We start from the raw sequence: 19131 nt of genomic DNA, 5'->3' as shown, positions 1-19131 counted from the left end.
ATTTTAGCACCTCAAGAAATGAGATCGGCAGTCATAAATTAAAAGCTGTGTAAATTCCAGAAAATGTACTCTAGTTTGTAGACGCTATAACTTTTGCGCAAACCAAAAAATATACGCTTATTGACATTTTTTTTACTAAAGACATGTGGCTGAATAAATTTTGCCCTCAATGTATGACTAAAATTTAGTTTATTCGATTTTTCTTATAACAAAAAGAAGAAAATATCTTTTTTTTTCAAAATTTTCGCTCTTTTTCCATTTATATCGCAAAAAAAAAAAATCGCAGAGGCAATCAAATACCATCAAAAGAAAGCTCTATTTGTGGGAAGAAAAGGACGCAAATTTCGTTTGGGTGCAATATTGCATGACCGCGCAATTACCAGTTAAAGCAGCGCAGTGCGAAATTGCAAAAAGACCTCTGGTCCTTAAGGTATTTATTGGTCCGGAGCTGAAGTGGTTAAGGGCCTGTACACACGCTTTGATTTTCGGACGTCAATTGTGTTACGATGACCAATCGTCTGCAAATCTTACCGTTAGTACGGTGCTTTCAACAGCCGATTTAACTTTTTCATCAGACAAAAGCTGGATGCGCAGACTAGAAATTTTTTGTCGGTTGTGAACTCAACGTCTGGTTTTCATTTCATTAGTATGGTTTTCGTACGAAATAATTCGTAAGAGCAAGACTACGCATGCTCAGAAACGAAAGAATACATACAAAATTATTCACGTTACATCACTTTTGACGTTGTATTCTGTCAAACGAAAATTCTCGTATTGTTGGTAACCTCTTCACTTTCGACATGAGACTAGCATGCCACAAAAATCAGACGTTCTGACGTCCGAAAATCAAAGCGTGTGCACGAGGCTTAAAACATTGGTGAAGTCTATAAAATGTGATCCCCATTCAATCCGTAGAAATAACACCTAGAAGATCCTGTACTGCCCCCACTACTCAATGAAGCAGAAAAAAAAAAAAAAAAAATATATATATATATATATACACATACAGCATATATATTTGTGTATATATACACACACATGCAGTATGTGTGTGTGTGTGTGTGTATATATATATATATATATATATATATATTTATATAATGTAATATTATTTTTATCACTTCCACCCACCTGTCATCCTCTTCCTCTTTGCTGAACTTGGTCCTCCTCCTCTCCTACCTGTCAGCATCCCCATCCTCCTCCTCCTCCTTCTCCTCCCTCTGCCTGGCAGAGCATCTCATAGACAGAATGGCGGAGAGAGAAAAGGCAAGCACAACCCCAGCTAGCTCCTCTCCTTTCCTGGGGCTCCACCTGGCTTCACCCCCACATTTCAGGTAAGCCCTTTATCTGCTATGACCCAGATGCCCCCCCCCCCCTTGCCTTCTTTTCCCCGGGGGGAGGGAGGATGCCTATTCCCCGAGCCCCGCTCCTGCCTCCGTCTACGCTGACTGCTTTCACCGATGCTGTGCCTGGAATACGTGTCCATCCCTGCAATACACAAACTGCATTTATTGCAATCAGATATTAGGATTCTATCTGTCTATTTTCTCTGTTTAATTTTCACAACCCTGTATTATAATGATTGTGTATTGCCAAAGCAATCCCCCAAAAATGTAGCTATAGCATCTCTCTATAGAACCCATGTATATTTCTTGCAGTATGGCAACCATTTAGTATGTGGCTTGTTGTATTATTGGATGTTATGTTTGTCTGTTTATTCTACCAACGACATCTCTATTTATTGCAGCTTATCTGCTGTATAATATATTTGTGTGTAGACGTATGTATTTTTTATTTATTGTAGTCTATTATAGCAATTTATATTATCTATCTTCATAAGTACCTATCTCTATCTATCCATTTATTTATCATATTTACCTATCTCTATGTATCAATCGATCACACCTCTTGACCTACCTCTATCTAACGATCTATTTATCATTGTTTGTACCTATCCCTATCTATTGGATGTAGCTATCTCCATCTATCTATCAATTGATCATGCCTCTCTTGACCTACATCTATCTATCTATCTATCTATCTATCTATCTATCTATCTAATATCTCTGGGTGTGGTGTTGGTATTTCTCGATATGATGACGATGATGTGTTCTGATTTATGTGATTTGTAGCAGCGGCACGGCATGCAATGGGTTACGGCATATTCCTCATCCCTCCCGCTTCTATACGCCTGGAGTAGATAAACAGGTGTGGGAGGGGGTAGCCCGGAGGTACCAGAACACAGGGAGGCCTAGCTGGTGGAGGAGATTGGATCTGTAATAATAGAAGGTGATGGGGTGGCTCAGTAGTCAGTAACTTGATGGAGGAGGGGAGGTTAGCACAGTGAGGCTGGCAGTGGGTAGTAAATGAGGCGGTTTGTGTTGTGCGGAGAGCCCACCGTCTCCTTCCTGTAACCTCCAGACCCCCATAATCAGCATGATTATTATTATTATTGCCTCTGGGTTTGTTAATTAGTTGACGCTTGCTGTGCATCCATCGGGGGTTTCTAGAGGTGGCAGTGCCAGGAATCGGCGCCTGCTCATTGTAATTCTTAACACCCAGCTGTGGTATCGCTGCCATGCCAAAGTCGGCATGCTGGGTGCTGTGTTCCCCTTCTATGTCACATTTGTGGCCTGTTGACACGGAGCCTTGAAATGTCTGAGGGTCCATTTACATGTGTGAGGTAATGCATGTAATATCGGGCATTAAAGGGCCTTGCATTAGGGCAGCCTATTGAAATCAAATTTGTGAGGCACCAAAACGTCCCAAAAAATTTGGATTCTGTCACAAAAGATTTTTGCCGCAACGCATAGATGTAAATCGGCCTCTGAATGAGAACTATGGATATCATACCACCAGAACAAATCAAAAATAAAGGTTAAAAAAAAGGGTTTGAATCTGATTTATTGCCAGGAGGCAAAACAGGCAGTTGTAATTTCAGATGCCCATGGATGGCATCTAGCTGTGTATAGTAATCATGTGTATTGAAGGAAACCTGGACTGAGAATTGTATGTAGAAGGTTATCAGGAATGTAGATAAGGAGGGAGATATGGGGGTCCGACCCCCCTTTTCTCCACAGAGCGTCCATCCATGGCGCAAGCTGGCAAACACTTAAAGGGATAGGAGCCACACACCCTGGCATCCTTTCAACAGCTAACATCCGCCATGAATGGATAGCTCAGTATGAAGAGAGGGGAGGAAGAACCTGATTGGCTGCAAGGACTGCCAAACTTTTATCTCTGACCACTGGACACACAGCACAGGCTGCATGGTGCAGGGAGCTGGAGAAAGGAGATAAAGCTGCCGAGGGACTCAGGAGAATGTACTGTACAGCAAGAAAAGCAAAGAACGCAGGGTGAGCTGTGCCCTGCCAGGAAGACAGAATCCCAGGGGCCATGAAGGGTGGACAGCACAGCAGGGTGATGGCACGGTGTACGGTATATGATATGCCCCTGACCACTGCACGCTGGGCTGTGTATGACATACTCATGACCACTGCATTCCGAATACTGGGCTGTATATGACATACTCCTGACCACTTCTTTACACTGGGCTGTATATGACATACTCTTGACCGCTGCATTCTGGGCAGTATCTGGCATTATCCTGACTACTGAACTCTGTGCCCTGGGCTATATATGACAAACTCCTTGCAATGAATTCTATAACTTGGATTGTGAAAGACATACTTCTGACAACTGCACTCTGTACCCTGACCTGTATATAACATACTCCGGACCACTGCATTCTGTACACTGGGTTGTATATAACATACTCCTGACCACTGCACTCTCTACACTGTGCTGTATATGACATGTTCCAGACCACCGCACTCTCTACACTGGGCTGTATATGACATGTTCCAGATCACTGCACCCTGTATGCTTGTATGCTGGACAGTATAAGACATACTTCTAACCATTGTACACTAGGGTATATATGACATACCTCTGACCACTGCACTTTGTACGCAGGGCTGTATATAAAATACTCCTGACCACTGCACTCTGTATGCTGGACAGTATAAGATGTACTCCTGACCACTGCACTCTATACATAGAACCGGATATGAAGTACTCCTGGCCACTGCACTCTATACACAGGGCTGTATATGACATACGCTTGACCCCTCTACTCTTTATGTTATATTATACAACAGTTGCTGGTTGCTCAGTAGTCAATGTGTTAATGAACATCTTCTACAAGGAATGCTGTGTGCAGAAAAGCAAAAAGTGTCAATATTTTGTGTGGCCACCATTATTTTCCAGCACTGTCTTAACCCTCTTGGACATGGAGTTCACCAGACCTTCACCGGTCACCACTGGAGTCTCTTCCACTCCTCCATCACACACACACACTGCCTTATTAGTATACTTGCTTCTTACAAACTCTGGTGTAAACCCTCATATTAAACAGTTTTTACAGTATGTATACATACATATTAAACAGTGGCATGGGCTTGTTCTGCCACATTATATATATATATATATATATATATATATATATATATATATATATATATATATATATATATATATATATATATATATATATATATATATACACACACACAGTATCTCACAAAAGTGAGTACACCCCTCACATTTTTCTAAATATTTTATTTATATCTTTTCATGTGACAACACTGAAGAAATGACCCTTGTCTACAATGTAAATTAGTGAGTGTACAGCTTGTATAACAGTGTAAATTTGCCGTCCCCTCAAAATAACTCAACACACAGCCATTAATGTCTAAACCGCTGGCAACAAAAGAGAGTACACCCCTACAAAAAGGTGCCCAGTTAGCCATTTTCCCTCTCCGATGTCATGCGACTTGTTAGTGTTACAATGTCTCAGGTGTGAATGGGGAGCAGGTGTGGTAAATTTGGTGTTATCGCTCTCTCTCTCTCTTACTGGTCACTGGAAGCTCAACATGGCACCTCATGGCAAAGGACTCTATGAGGATCTGAAAAAAAGAATTGTTGCTCTACATAAAGATGGCCTAGGCTATAAGAAGATTGCCCTGAGCTGCAGCACGGTGGCCAAGACCATACAGCGGTTTAAAAGGACAGGTTCCACTCAGAACAGGCCTGAGCTGAGGGTAAAGGTGATGGACTGGCCAAGCATGTCTCCAGACCTAAACCCTATTGAGCATCTGTGAGGCATCCTCAAATGGGAGGTGGAGGAGCACAAGGTCTCTAACATCCACCAGCTCTGTGATGTCATCATGGAGGAGTGGAAGAGGACTTCAGTGGTAACCTGTGGAGCTCTGGTGACCTCCATGCCCAAGAGGGTTAAGACAGTGCTGGAAAATAATGGTGGCCACACAAAATATTGACACTTTGAGCCCAATTTGGACATTTTCACTTAGGGGTGTACTCAGTTTTGTTGCCAGCGGTTTAGACATTAATGGCTGTGTGTTGAGTTATTTTGAGGGGACAGCAAATTTACAGTTATACAAGCTGTACACCCACTACTTTACATTGTAGCAAAGTGTCATTTCTTCAATGTTGTCACGTGAAAAGATAGAATAAAATATTTAGAAAAATGTGAGGGGTGTACTTACTATTGTGAGATACTGTATATTAATGTAAATCTGGAGTGATGACTTCTCCACTGTCCTCATCACCTGTACATTGTCGGTGACTTAGAAGGCAATAAAGCCAGACATAGCTAGTATGTTTCACAATGAAGTCAGCGAGGTGTCCCCTTCATTAGTTCAGTATATTGTAGGTGTGCTTTCTTTCCTTTTCATCCTTTGCCCCGTGCATCAGCAGGCAGGACAGGGGTGGGCAGGAGAGGGGCAACTGCCCTGGGTGCAAAAGTTAATTGCAGGGATGGGGGTGCCCTGACCCTAACCCTAAGTGGGGGGGTGTAGTTTGGTATCTTTGCCCTGGGCGCTGGATGACCTTGTTCGGACACTATCAGCAGGTACAAGTCCTGTGGCATTCCTAAAGAGGCTTTTTACTACACCCAGTGATATGTACCCAATATGTGCACCCCCTTACACCACTACAGCCTCTTGTCTCATATAGCAGCCCAGTATGGCATTTTCATTGCGGTGGACCTGGTGTACCAGCACGTGGTAATTACCGTGGTTTCTATTACAATGGCAATCGTAGATGAGTTTCTTTTCCAATTCGTGACTCTTGGAAGACCATTGACCGTCTATACAGCTGCGCGTCTTCCAACCATATGCTGGAGCTGCAGTCCTGCATGGCCAACCGTTTCTTACAGTTCTCCTCATATACCATTCTTATGCTTTAATGCTACGTCTTTCACTTGCTGCAGACCGGTGTGATCGGGGCCAGATCTCAGCATCGCCAACATAGGTTATGGCCTAGGAGAGCAGGGGTGCCACGTCTGGCACACATTAATGCTTTCCAGAAATACACTTCCTATATAATGGGTCCTCCTTGTTGCTGTCTCTGAACAGTTGGCACATTTTTCTTGGCAGTGTACCACGTGCCGACAGATCACCCGCTCAGGGTTCAAACTGGTAACAGAATTGGGCCACCATTTTCCAGCTGTTATAGTAGCTGGTTCTGGGTGCCAATGTAGAGAAACCAAACCATCTCTTATGCCCCTTACATATGAGAGGAATTTCCGACGGAAAAATCTTGGATGGTTTTTCCAACGGAATTCCGCTCAAGCTTGGCTTGCATTCACACAGTCACACAAAAGTTCTCTGAACTTTTGACCGCCAAGAACGCGGTGACGTACAACACTACAACAAGCTGAGAAAATGAAGTTCAATGCTTCAGAGCGTGCCTCTAATTGTTTCCAAGCATGCTTTGGAATTTTGGGTGTCGAAATTGGTACAGACGATCAGAATTTCCGATCGGAACTTTTTTCCGACCGAAAAATTGAGAACCTGCTCTCAATCTTTTGCTGGCGGGAATTCCGCCAGCAAAAGTCAGATGGAGCATACACACGGTCGCAATTTCCAACCAAATGCTCACATCCGACTTTTTCTGGCGGAATTTCTGATCGCGTTTACGGGGCATAAGTTTGCAGCCTTAACCACTTTCTGCCCACCCACAGTACATTTACTGCGGGCGAGTGGTAGCTGCAGGGTAGGCAACGTACCTGTACCTCACTACTTGGTTCAGGGGTTTCAGGCCCGCAAGCCCCTTGCTGACCTGTGCTGTGATTGGACATAGCACGAGATAGTCAGCAGGTTACAGCCAATGATTATGGTTGTATACCTGCTGATCAGCTGTGGCAAATCACAGCACAGACCTGTGTGTATTTAAACAGAATGCACAGGATCTTTTCTCTCAGGGAGAGAACCCAGCCAGATTCAGTGTCAGTACAAGTAGCTCATATACACTTGTTAGGCACGTTTAACCCCTTGATTTCCCTCCATAGTTAACCGTTTGATTGCCTTGCTACCCAGTCAGTGTCATTAGTACAGTATTAACGCTGATCACTGTATTATGCCCCATACACACTATCAGATTTTCTGCTGATTTTTTTCCTTCAGATTTACCAAAACCATGTAGTGCAAGGGCCTGCCTGATTGCATACACATTGAAACTCCTAAGGTCTGACCTCATATTATATGGTTTTGGTAAATCTGAAGGAAAAACTCAGCAGAAAAACTGATAGTGTGTATGGGGCTTTAGTGTCACTAGTGATGATAGTGTCAGTTAGTGTCTCTCCAGCCAAGGGGCAGTTAGTGCCAGATTGACCGCCACACTATCACAGTCACACTATAAGTCACTGTTCGCTTTAGTGTGAATGGGCCCTAAAAACAAGAAGGCCGACTGGAGGAACCATTTGGTTTTATACAGATTGCATTGTTCGGTGTGTGGGAAACAGTCCTGATTCTGTAGGGATCTCAGCTATCGGGGACTTGGTTATCACAGCTTCCTGGTGTTGCTATTGGCCCCTTTCCTTAGAGCAGGTTTTCTAGTATTTTTAGTAGCCTCGCCATGGTGTGGTGGGTGCCCCCTTGTCACAGAAGGGTGTCCATGGCTGGACGCTGCAGGGGGTGGAAGGAAGACGCGTACCAGCTCAAGCTACGCACCAAGCCCGAGGCGGGCGAGCCATCAGAGCGGCTAGCGCTGATCGCTCCCTTCCCGGATGAATGCTCTTCACTGGGAGTTACTGCAGCCTGACTGGGCTCAGCAAATAGAGCAATTAAAAGAGTCTGTGATAATGACCAGCAGCCCCATCATGAGCAAACGATCCAGGCAGAGGCCTCCTCCTGGGGGGGTCATTAGATGATCGGTGCTTAGGAGCTGGGCGACATGAATGGAGGCGATTGGACAGTGCGATCGTAAAGCACCTGAGCAAGGCTCTGTGTCTGTATCCACTATAAACCTGTACAGAGAGAAGTCGGCCGAATAGTGGTGGTCACCGACAAGAATGTCACATCTGTCCTCTGTATAAATCAATAGCTGGAACGCCATCTAAGCCTTACATGTGTTTAGAGCCTCCGATCGACCCTGAGCCTAGATCGTGTGCAGCCAAGGTCGCCATTTTTGTGGAGTAACTATAGCACAGAGTGTTGCTGCGTCTAGAGGCTCCGTTATGAAAACCATCCACAGATACTGTATGTGCCTGTGTGAATGTGGCCTTTGAAGGCTGCTATAGCATTCTTCCTCCAGAAAATGCAAGTTTTCTGGCTGCCTCTGCCTTTAGTACTTTCAGAGTCACTCACTGAGAATAAGGATGCTGATCATGAGGAGTGCCGACTGATTTCACTTCTTCCAGATTAGTGACTCAACATAGAGCAGCAAGCCAAAGCCATATCTCTCTCTCTGGTTCACACTTCTGCGTTTTTCAGGACACTTTTAGTTTTGCAGAAACGCACTACATGGTTCCCTGAGGGTCGCATTCTCATCTGTGCGTTTTCCTCTGGTGCGTTTTTTTTGGAAAGGTTCAGATATTTTTTTTTTTTCTGCAGCAGGTTGCATTTTTTGTTTCATAGACTTCAATGAAAAAGCATCGAAAATGCATCAACAACGCAGTGCTTATGTTTCCGATGCATTCCTGCTGCGTTTTTGCTGTTTTCTACTCCAAGACAACAGACCCCTCCCAAAAATGCATCAAAAAAACAATATGGGAAGACTCCCCCAATGGGGGTTTGAAGGTAGCAAGGCAAGTAATTCAAGTAGGTAATGTATGTAGGAAAATATTTTTAATAACACAATTAAAAATATTTTTCTATATATATTACCTACTTGAATTACTTGCCTTGCTACCTTCAAACCCCCATTGGGGGAGTCTTCCCCTATTGTACTATTCGGGGGGTGCAGCACTATTACCTCTCTTTATATGTGTCTTTCCCATGCTATGCATCCAAAACACATGTGAAGAAAGCACAAAACGCACCCAGAAAACTCATCAACCGCAACCTGCATAGGTGTAAATAGGTGCGGATTTAATGTTAGTTGAAATTCTTGAGGGCCCATTCACAAAGCAAAGTCCATAAAGACCTGGATGAGCGAGTTTGGGGTGGGGGAACTTGACTGGCCTGCACAGAGTCCTGATCTCAACCCAAATAGAACACCTTTGGGATAAATGAAAGCAGAAACAGAGCTCTAATGATGAAAGTGGTAGTGTCTGCATCCTCCTCATAGGTGTGAACGCAGCCTAAAGGATCGTTTTTTGTTTTCTTTAAATAACAATGTCATTCTTACCTCCACTATGCAGCTCGTTTTGCACAGAGTGGCCCGGAACCTCCTCTTCTGGCTCCTCCCCATATCAGATAACCCCCTAGGAGAAGCGCTCTCCTAGGGGGTTACCTTGTGGGTGCTCTCCCGAGTCCAACATTTGCATCCACAGACACGAATGCTGGACTCGCCCCCCCCCCCCCCGGCTCCCACGTGATTGGATTTGATTGACAGCAGTGCGCTGCTATAAATCTATCCAATCAAGAGCCGGGACCCTGTTGAGAGAGGGACAGCGCTTCCCCACCGAACAGATGAAGGGGCTCAGGTAAGTAAAATGGGGGGGGGGGGGGGCGGTGACTGCCAGGTGTTTTTCACCTTAATGCATAGGATGTATTAAGGTGAATATACACGAGGGTTTACAGCCCCTTTAAGCTAATATGTTTAACTGGTTCCCGACCGGCGCGCGCCGATGTACGTCGGCAGAATGGCACGGGCAGGCATATTGGCGTACAGGTATGTCCAATCTTTGATGCCGCCCTGCCATCGCGAGCGCGCCGGCGGCAGCACACTCGCGTGCCGGTCGGGACCCCCGTGAGTCTGGTTGCAGGTCCTGCGGACTCGATCGCCGCGGGCATACCCGCGATCGTCTCACAGGGGGCGGCTGAACGGAGAAATTCCGTTGTAAACAGCATTTTCCTGTTCTGCCTAGCAACTAGTGATGCTGATCTCTGCTCCATGTGATTGGAGCAGAGATCAGTGTTCACTAAATGAAAGCGCAGTCCCCCACAGTTAGTAACACACCCCTAGGAACACTTAACCCCTACACTGCCACCCACTGGTTAACCCCTTCACTGCCAGTGTCATTTACACAGGAATCACTGCATTTATATAGCAGTGATTGCTGTATAAATGACAATGGTCCCAAAAATGTCCGATGTGTCCCCCATAATGTCGCAGTCACAATAAAAATCGCTGATCGCCGCCATAACTAGTAAAAAAAAAATGTATTAATAAAAATGCCATAAAACTATCCCCTATTTTGTAAACGCTATAACTTTTGTGCAAACAAATCAATAATCGCTTATTGCGATTTTTTTTTTTACCAAAAATATGTAGAAGAATACGTATCGGCCTAAACTGAGGGAAAACTTTTTTTATATATATTTTTGGGGGATATTTATTATAACAAAAAGTAAAAAATAATGTGTTTTTTTTCAAAATTGGCGCTCTATTTTTGTTTATAGCGCAAAAAATAAAAACCGCAGGGGTGATCAAATACCACCAAAAGAAAGCTCTATTTGTGGGAAAAAAAAGACGCCAATTTTGTTTGGGAGCCACGTCGCACGACCGCGCAATTGTAAGTTAAAGCGACGCAGTGCTGAATCGCAAAAAGTGGTCTGGTCTTTGACCAGCAAAATGGTCCGGGGCTGAAGTGGTTAAAGGATCTGCATGACAGCCAGGCAACTTGCATTTTCAGATGGAAACATTGGCAATGGCAGCTTTAGTATATTTGTGATGAAAGGTTTCCTTTGAATAGATTCCACAGGAACGGTGAATCATCTTTCACAGGACGTGTATTTCCTGATATCCCCAAAGTGTCATCCATTTCCAGAAGATAAAAGGATAAACATCGTAATACATTCCACACAGGCTTTTATTTACAGCAAATGTACATTTCTTGTCAATGACTTAGAATATTGCAGGTTAAAGCAAAGAAAGATCAAGTATTTTAAAACTTGGAACTTGGTAAAAATTAAATAGTGTCAGCTCCCTTACACAGCCCTCCTTCCTTGCATGTCATGGCCCTCTCCTCTTCTGGTCATTACTGTCTGTGCTGGCCCAGCTCCTCTGCCCCTCCCCTCACCTCCCTACAGAAACCTTTATATAGCTGCTGCTTGTGCCAGCCCTCGGACCCATTGCTGGCACAAGGATTTTTGACACCTTTGGTTAAACCTAATTTTGGCTCCACCCCTGACTCAACCCCCTTTGCTATGCCCATGTATACCCCTCCTTTTTAATGAAGCTCCCATCAAATGCAGCCTACCAGCGCCCATCAATGCAGCCTACCAGCGCCCATCAATGCAGCCTACCAGGGCCCATCAATTCAGCCTCACCAGCACCCATCAATGCAGCCCAACCAATGCAGCCTCACACAGCGCCCATCAATGCAGCCTCACCAGCGCCCATCAATGCAGCCTCACCAGCGCCCATCAATGTAGCCTCACCAGCGCCTGTGAAATGCAGCCTCACCAGCGCCAGTCAATGCAGCCTACCAGCACCCATCAATGCAGCCTCACCAGTGCCCAACCAATGCAGCCTCACACAGCGCCCATCAATGCAGCCTCACACAGCGCCCATCAATGCAGCCTCACCAGCGCCTGTGAAATGCAGCTTCACCAGCGCCCGTGAAATGCAGCCTCATCAGTGCCCATCAAATGCAGCCTACCAGTGCCCATCAAATGCAGCCTACCAGTGCCCATCAATGCAGCCTACCAGGGCCCATCAATGCAGCCTCACCAGCGCCCATCAATGCAGCCTCACCAGCGCCCATCAATGCAGCCTCACCAGCGCCTGTGAAATGCAGCCTCACTAGCGCCCATCAATGCAGCCTTACCAGCCCCCATCAATGCAGCCCATCAATGCAGCCTCACCAGCACCCGTGAAATGCAGCCTCACCAGCACCCGTGAAATGCAGCCTCACCAGTGCCCATCAAATGCAGCCTACCAGTGCCCATCAATGCAGCCTACCAGGGCCCATCAATGCAGCCTCACCAGCGCCCATCAATGCAGCCTCACCAGCGCCCATCAATGCAGCCTCACCAGCGCCTGTGAAATGCAGCCTCACTAGCGCCCATCAATGCAGCCTTACCAGCCCCCACCAATGCAGCCCATCAATGCAGCCTCACCAGTGCCCGTAAAATGGAGCCTCACCAGCGCCCATCAAATGCAGCCTACCAGTGTCCATCAATGAATGTTTGCTTGCTTCCATTCATTCAGGAGTCGGGACACAGACACAGTCCCCCACCGCTACTGTGCCTCTGACACTATGTGCGAATGGAGCGGAGGCTGCCTGCTGCTGCTGAGACTTAATTGCTTGCTGCAGAGAGAAGAGAGTAAGAACACCTGTGGCCGGGCACCCTAGGCAGCAGTGCGCCCTAGGCGGCTGCCTAGTTTGCCTAGTCATAGCACCGGTCCTGCTCGGAACTCAGCAGTCTGCAGTGGAAACATTAAAGGAGAAGTACAGCCAAAACTTGTTTGGCTATACTTCACCAACTCTCTGCTCAAGGAGCACTGAGAACTGAGTGATTGGCAGTGTTTGATCGCTCGGGTCTCAATGTTAGGGCCGGCGGGGGATTCCTGCAGCATCCACCTGGGTAAGTATGTTTCTGAAAAACAAAAAACTTCTCTTTTAAATAGGATAATAACTTTAATCTCTATTAGCCCCATGTAACATGTTCCTGGCTTCATATTGTCTTCTGCAGCATGTCTACAGAAACAAATGTAGCAAATCCACACTCCCGGCTCTCATTTCCTCACACAGTCTTCACAAGCATGACATATATTGAACATTATGTGCGGCTCTTTGGTGGCCACATTTGAGGCCCCCTTTAGCTCATAAATTGACAACCACTGTTATAGAGTATCACTCGAATGACAGCTCTGAGTCAACTGGGGCTACTACTGGCTGGGGGAGGGGAGACTGAGGAAATGCTTCCTCTTATCTGCAGCAAACCGGTGACATCGTCACAACCTTGGCAAAACCACCTTGTTGGAGCTCCATGATAACAACAAACGTTTTTGAATACGGATACTGCTTCTCCACATTGGGTCATGCAGACATGTACAGGTCCACTTTAAGCTATGTGTTTCGTCTTTTAACAGACTGACCTTCACTGCTAATTCTTCGGATCTTCTGGCAGCAAATTTGCCTTATGATACTTGCCTAGCACTTGGTTGATTTGGGATTAGATAGAGATGTCTGCCTAATCCCGCGATTAGCCCAATTAAGCGGGGATTATCCATTTCATATTGAGGGGTGTACCAAATAAGGCAGCATTCATTTTTTTTCAGCTAAGCATAAGGAATAAAAAAAATGGGCCGCTAATTGTTACTGCGGCCATTCTGCACCATTGCTCTGATGTGTCTTATCCACCCTACGAATCTAGCACAGAGAAATCTCATTATCAACCAAATAATGTCCTCTTTATACCTAGGTCCCGACAAATAGGACGTGCAAAAATAAACTGGATAAATTAACTCGTTTTTATTGAGAAGTGTGTATTACTTTTTTGTAAGGCGGCTAAGACAGGACTGGCCATACTGTCTGTGCATGGGCCCCAGAAGACAAGACAGTCCCTACTAGGAAGAGAGGCAATTGGACCAAGCATGGAAGAACACTTGGAGGACATGTGATCCGCCAAGGACATCTACATTATACACACAGTATATCACAAAAGTGAGTACACCCCTCACATTTTTGTAAATATTTTATTATATCTTTTCATGTGACAACACTGAAGAAATGACACTTGTCTACAATGTAAAGTAGTGAGTGTACAGCTTGTATAACAGTGTAAATTTGCTGTCCCCTCAAAATAACTCAACACACAGCCATCAATGACTAAAAAGTAAAAATGTCCAAATTGGATCCGAAGTGTCAATATTTTGTGTGGCCACCATTATTTTCCAGCACTTTCTCTGGCATGGAGTTCACCAGAGCTTCACAGGTTGCCACTGGAGTCCTCTTCCACTCCTCCATGATGACATCACGGAGCTGGTGGATGTTGGAGACCTTGTGCTCTTCCATCTTCCATTTGAGGACACCCCACAGATGCTCAATAAGGTTTAGGTCTGGAGACATGCATGGCCGGTCCATCACCTTTTCCCCTTAGCTTCTTTAGCAAGGCAGTGGTCGTCTTGGAGGCTATGTTGGAATACTGCCCTGTGGCCCAGTCTCCGAAGGGAGGGGATGATGCTCCGCTTCAGTATGTCACAGTACATGTTGGCATTCATGGTTCCCTCGGTTCACACTTGTGTGATGCCAGACATTGCATGTAATTCGCAGCGCACTGCTGTTCACATTACATGTGATGTCTGTGCGGGTGCGGTGTCAGCCATACAGATAGTATGGCTGATATCGCACCGCATTCAGTCCAAACACGCACAGGACCCTTTTTTCTGTTTAGACCAGAATCGGATCGCATGTGTGTTCACACATATGCGATCCGATTCATGTCTGAAATGTCAGTTCGCAGTGCGATATGCGAGCTGAAATGGGGGTGTCGTTAACATATAATGACACTCCCCTGCAGTTTGCATATGGCAGTATGAACTGCCGTGCATGTCGAGTGCGATGCGGGAACCCGCAGTTGATTCGCAGGGTTCTCGCATCGCACTAGTGTGAACCGGCACTCAATGCACTGTAGCTCCTCAGTGCCGGTGTTCTGCCATATAGTGTCCGGCCATCATATAGTGTCTGCCCCGTACTGCACATGCGCAATATGGAGCAGACGAAGCTTCGGAAAAGCTGAACGGCGCCTGCGCCGTGAGTGGAGGTGGTAGCCTTACCATCCAAGCGGACATAGGGTTGTGAATATTAGAGGGCCCCTCGCGGGCGAGCTTCGCTCGCCACGCTTCGGGCTCGGCCTCTCTGCGCTCGGCTCTTCTATATTCCTACTCTATGTCCACTTGGATAGTGGGGATAGAACCTGGACTCACGGCGCAGGCGCCGTTCATTCTCGGCAATTTTCGGAATCTGTGTTGCTGTGTACTGCGCATGCGCAGTACACAGCAGACACTATCGGATGGAGGACCTTATATGATAGGACACTGGCAGCACTCCTGCAGTCCCAGACCATGACACTCCCACCACCATGCTTGACTGTAGGCAAGACACACTTGTCTTTGTACTCCTCACCACACACATTTCTTCAGTATTGTTATATAAAAAGATACAATAAAATATTTACAAAATGTGAGGGGTGTGTGTGTGTGTGTGTGTGTGTGTGTGTGTGTGTGTGTGTGTGTGTGTGTATATAAATAAAATGTAGCTGAACAAGCCCATGCAACTGTTTAATATGAGGATTTAGACCAGAGCTTGTAAGAAAAAGGATACTATGAGTATCCACTGACTATGATGAGGCAGGTGTGTGTGCTGGCTTCATCCCACCCACCCGAAGGGGTCAGTGTGTGAGAGGTGCTGGTGTGCTCCCTGGTGTCCAGGTTGGGACTGAACAAGGCCTCAGCCTGAGAGAGAGTTCAACTAGGAAGCTGTAAGGAAAATGCAGAGCTGAAGTGCAGTGTCTGTGCATAAACACTGGGATGTGTTTCATGGTCAGGTCGACCTAAAGGCTTCATACACACCTGAGCGTATTGTTTCAGGCAGAAAGTCACACGATTTTACTGTGATTTTGTACTGGTCAAAAGGTCACCTATGTAAAACGCCTGTAATCTGCCTAAAAAGAAGCTCATGTACTTCTTTGAGCTTGAGGCGACAGAACGCTCATATGTGAACAGGGGCCAATTAAATTAATGAGATTTTCCTTGTTGGGCGTTTTGAAATCTTTGAGATGAGCTTTTTCCAGTCTGAACACACATGCGATCCGATTCTGGTCCAAACAGAAAAAAGGGTCCTGTGCATGTTTGGACCGAATGCGGTGCGATATCAGCCATACTATCTGTATGGCTGACATCGCACCGCACAGACATCGCATGTAATGTGAACAGCAGTGCGCTGCAAATTACATGCGATGTCTGACATCGCACAAGTGTGAACCGGCCCTTAATCCATAAGGTTCAATATAGAGTTGGCCCACCCTTTGCACCTACAACAGCTTCAACTCTTCTGGGAAGGTTGCCCACAAGATTTAGGAGTGTGTCTATGGGAATGTTTGACCATTCTTCCAGAAGCGCTATTGTGAGGTCAGGCACTGATGTTGGACGAGAAGGCCTGGATCGCAATTTCCACTCTAATTCATCCCAAAGATGTTCTATTGGGTTGAGGCCAGTCAACTTCCTCCACCCCAAACTCACTCATCCATGTCTTTATGGACCTTGCTTTGTGCACTGGTCCAAATCATTTAGCGGAAGGGGGATTATGGTGTGGGTTTTTTTTTCAGGGGTTGAGCTTGGCCCCTTAGTTCAGTGAAGGGAACTCTTAAGGCGTCAGCATACCAAGACGTTTTAGACAATTTCATGCTCCCAACTTTGTGGGAACAGTTTGGGGATGGCCCCTTCCTGGTCCAACATGACTGCGCACCAGTGCACAAACAAGGTCCATAGACATGGATGAGCGAGTTAAGGGTGGAGGAACTTGACTGGCCTGCACAGAGTCCTGACCTCAACCCCATAGAACACCTTTGGGAGTAATTAATGAGTGGAGATTACGATCCAAGCCTTCTGGTCCAACATCAGTGCCTGACATCACAAATGTGTTTCTGGAAGAATGCTCAAACATTCCCATAGACACACTCCTAAACCTTGTGGACAACCTTCCCAGAAGAGTTGAAGCTGTTATAGCTGCAAAGGGTGGGCCAACTCAATATTGAACCCTACAGACTAAGACTGGGATGAAATGACAGTTCATGTGCATGTAAAGGTAGGGTCCCAATACTTTTGGTAATATAGTGTATATTTAGATCCATAGACCTCTGCTGGAGCTGTAAAGTGCAATCACTGTATCATACTACTAAACAGGAAGCCAAACCTGCCTATGTACTGACTGAATATTATTGCAAATCTTAATAAGTCTTCATAAGTCTCTCTGCTTTGTCTTGTTTTTCTGTCTCCAGCCTGGTTTTCTTGCTCTGAATAGTATGCACAGAGAGCCAAAATACAAAAATAGCAGTTGCAGCCTCCAGACTGTAAAGCTGGCCATAAACGTGGCAATTTAGCAAAATTACAAAGCAATCAATGAGGTTAAATGGTGGTTTCAATTGACCGCAAGGAGATGGAATTAAAAAAATTACTCTAATCTAATGTGGCAGAAAATCCAACCAATTTTAAAAAGACCGCCAGAGTTTTTTTTCTCATTTCAATTTGAGTTTGATACAAAAATGTTTTTTTGTAAAAATACGTCAGAAAATACGACGGAAAAAGTCCAATGGAGCCCACACATGGTCGGATTTTCCAACAACATGATCCCATCGCACATTTTCCGTCGGAAAATCCGACCGTGTGTATGGGGCATGACTGCTGTTCCTGCAGTGTGCTGCTCACAGCAACCCCAGAAGGGAAGTATTGCAAGCAGGGAAGCAAAAAGATTGCATTTTGTTGTTGGAAAATGTAAGATCTTGCTCTGAAACTTTGTGCGTTGGAAAATACGGTGGAAAAAGTTCGATGGAGCCCACACACGATTGGATTTTCTGACAACATGATCCGATCGCACATTTTCCGTCAGAAAATCCGACCATGTGTATGGGGCATGACTGCTGTTCCTGCAGTGTGCTGCTCATAGCAACCCCAGCAGGGAAGTATTGCAAGCAGGGAAGCAAAAAAAATAACTGCAATTCTGTATGCATTCAGGAATAAAAGGCCGGAGTGCAGAATAATCGTGTTCCAGGCATATATCCCTGAACGTATACGGCGCTAAACACGAATACCACTTGGAACAGCATTCAGCCCTGTCCAGCTGCAGCACATTTCAGCCTGCCATAGACTTTGACATGCTGCAAGCAGAAAGGCCTCCTGGGTGCACTAGAACCCAAGGATTTCACGCACAGGAGCTCGTCGCCCCATGTGTAAGGGGCCTTCAAATTTAGTTTGTTCTCCTTCAATTTATCTTGTCGCTGCAGTCCAAAAAAAACGATCATTGGTTTGACCCCATTACCTATTCCAAAATTCAACAAATGGTCCAAAAAATTATTTTTTTCTAACAAAATTCTCCTGGTGCGTGACTAGCTTTAGAAGTAGACACCTGAAAGTGGAATCCTAATTACATCCACCCCGTCCCCTGATAAGATTCATTGCTTTCTTATATCTTGGCTGCCATTTATCGGATTTTTCTCCGGTTATCTTGCGCTTGCACTGCACTCCAGGGATTGCTATAATGGATGTGATCTGCTTCCAGCTGCTTGAACAGAATCTGAAACACTGACAGTGTCCCCGGTGTATAGTGTATCTGCTGTCCTTTTCTGAACCATCTCGCCCCCTTCCCAGCATGCATCCCGTCTTGTCGACGTCTGCTGGTTCTTATTTTGCTGGTTGTTCATAGTTCACCAGTATGACCATGGCTCTGATTCATCCAGCTGCAGTGACACTTAAAGGCAGTGGTGGCTGGTGCTCTAAATTTTTGTGGGGCGCAAAAAAATAATGAAAAAAAAAAAATTAATTGCAGCCACTGCGCCCATCAAACACTGCCACTGTGCCCTCAAACGCTGCCACTGTGCAATTGATGGCACAGTGGCTGCAATTGATGGGCACAGTGGCAGAATTTGATGGGCACAGTGTTAGCATTTGATGGCACAGTGGCTGCAATTAATGGCAGCCACTGTGCCATCAAATGCTGCC

At 45.6% G+C, this 19131-nt stretch overlaps 1 protein-coding gene across 2 annotated transcripts in view; it reads left to right on the top strand.

Moving 5' to 3' along the window:
• The first annotated feature begins 1188 nt into the window (after window positions 1-1188).
• The window catches only part of MAPK8IP1 (mitogen-activated protein kinase 8 interacting protein 1), a 172114-nt gene continuing 154171 nt past the window's right edge, over window positions 1189-19131 (top strand). For both annotated transcript variants that reach the window (XM_077461915.1, XM_077461906.1), the window contains exon 1: window positions 1189-1334. In XM_077461915.1, coding sequence (XP_077318041.1) covers window positions 1249-1334 — 86 coding nt within the window. In that variant the 5' untranslated portion in view covers window positions 1189-1248. The remainder of the gene's footprint in view (window positions 1335-19131) is intronic.

The sequence above is a fragment of the Lithobates pipiens genome, unplaced genomic scaffold, assembly GCF_037356315.1.
Source record: "Lithobates pipiens isolate NorthernLeopardFrog02 unplaced genomic scaffold, aLitPip1_a1.2 Scaffold_10, whole genome shotgun sequence".
In the NCBI taxonomy this organism is placed as follows: Eukaryota; Metazoa; Chordata; class Amphibia; order Anura; family Ranidae; genus Lithobates; species Lithobates pipiens.
This window is presented reverse-complemented; position numbering and strand designations above follow the sequence as displayed.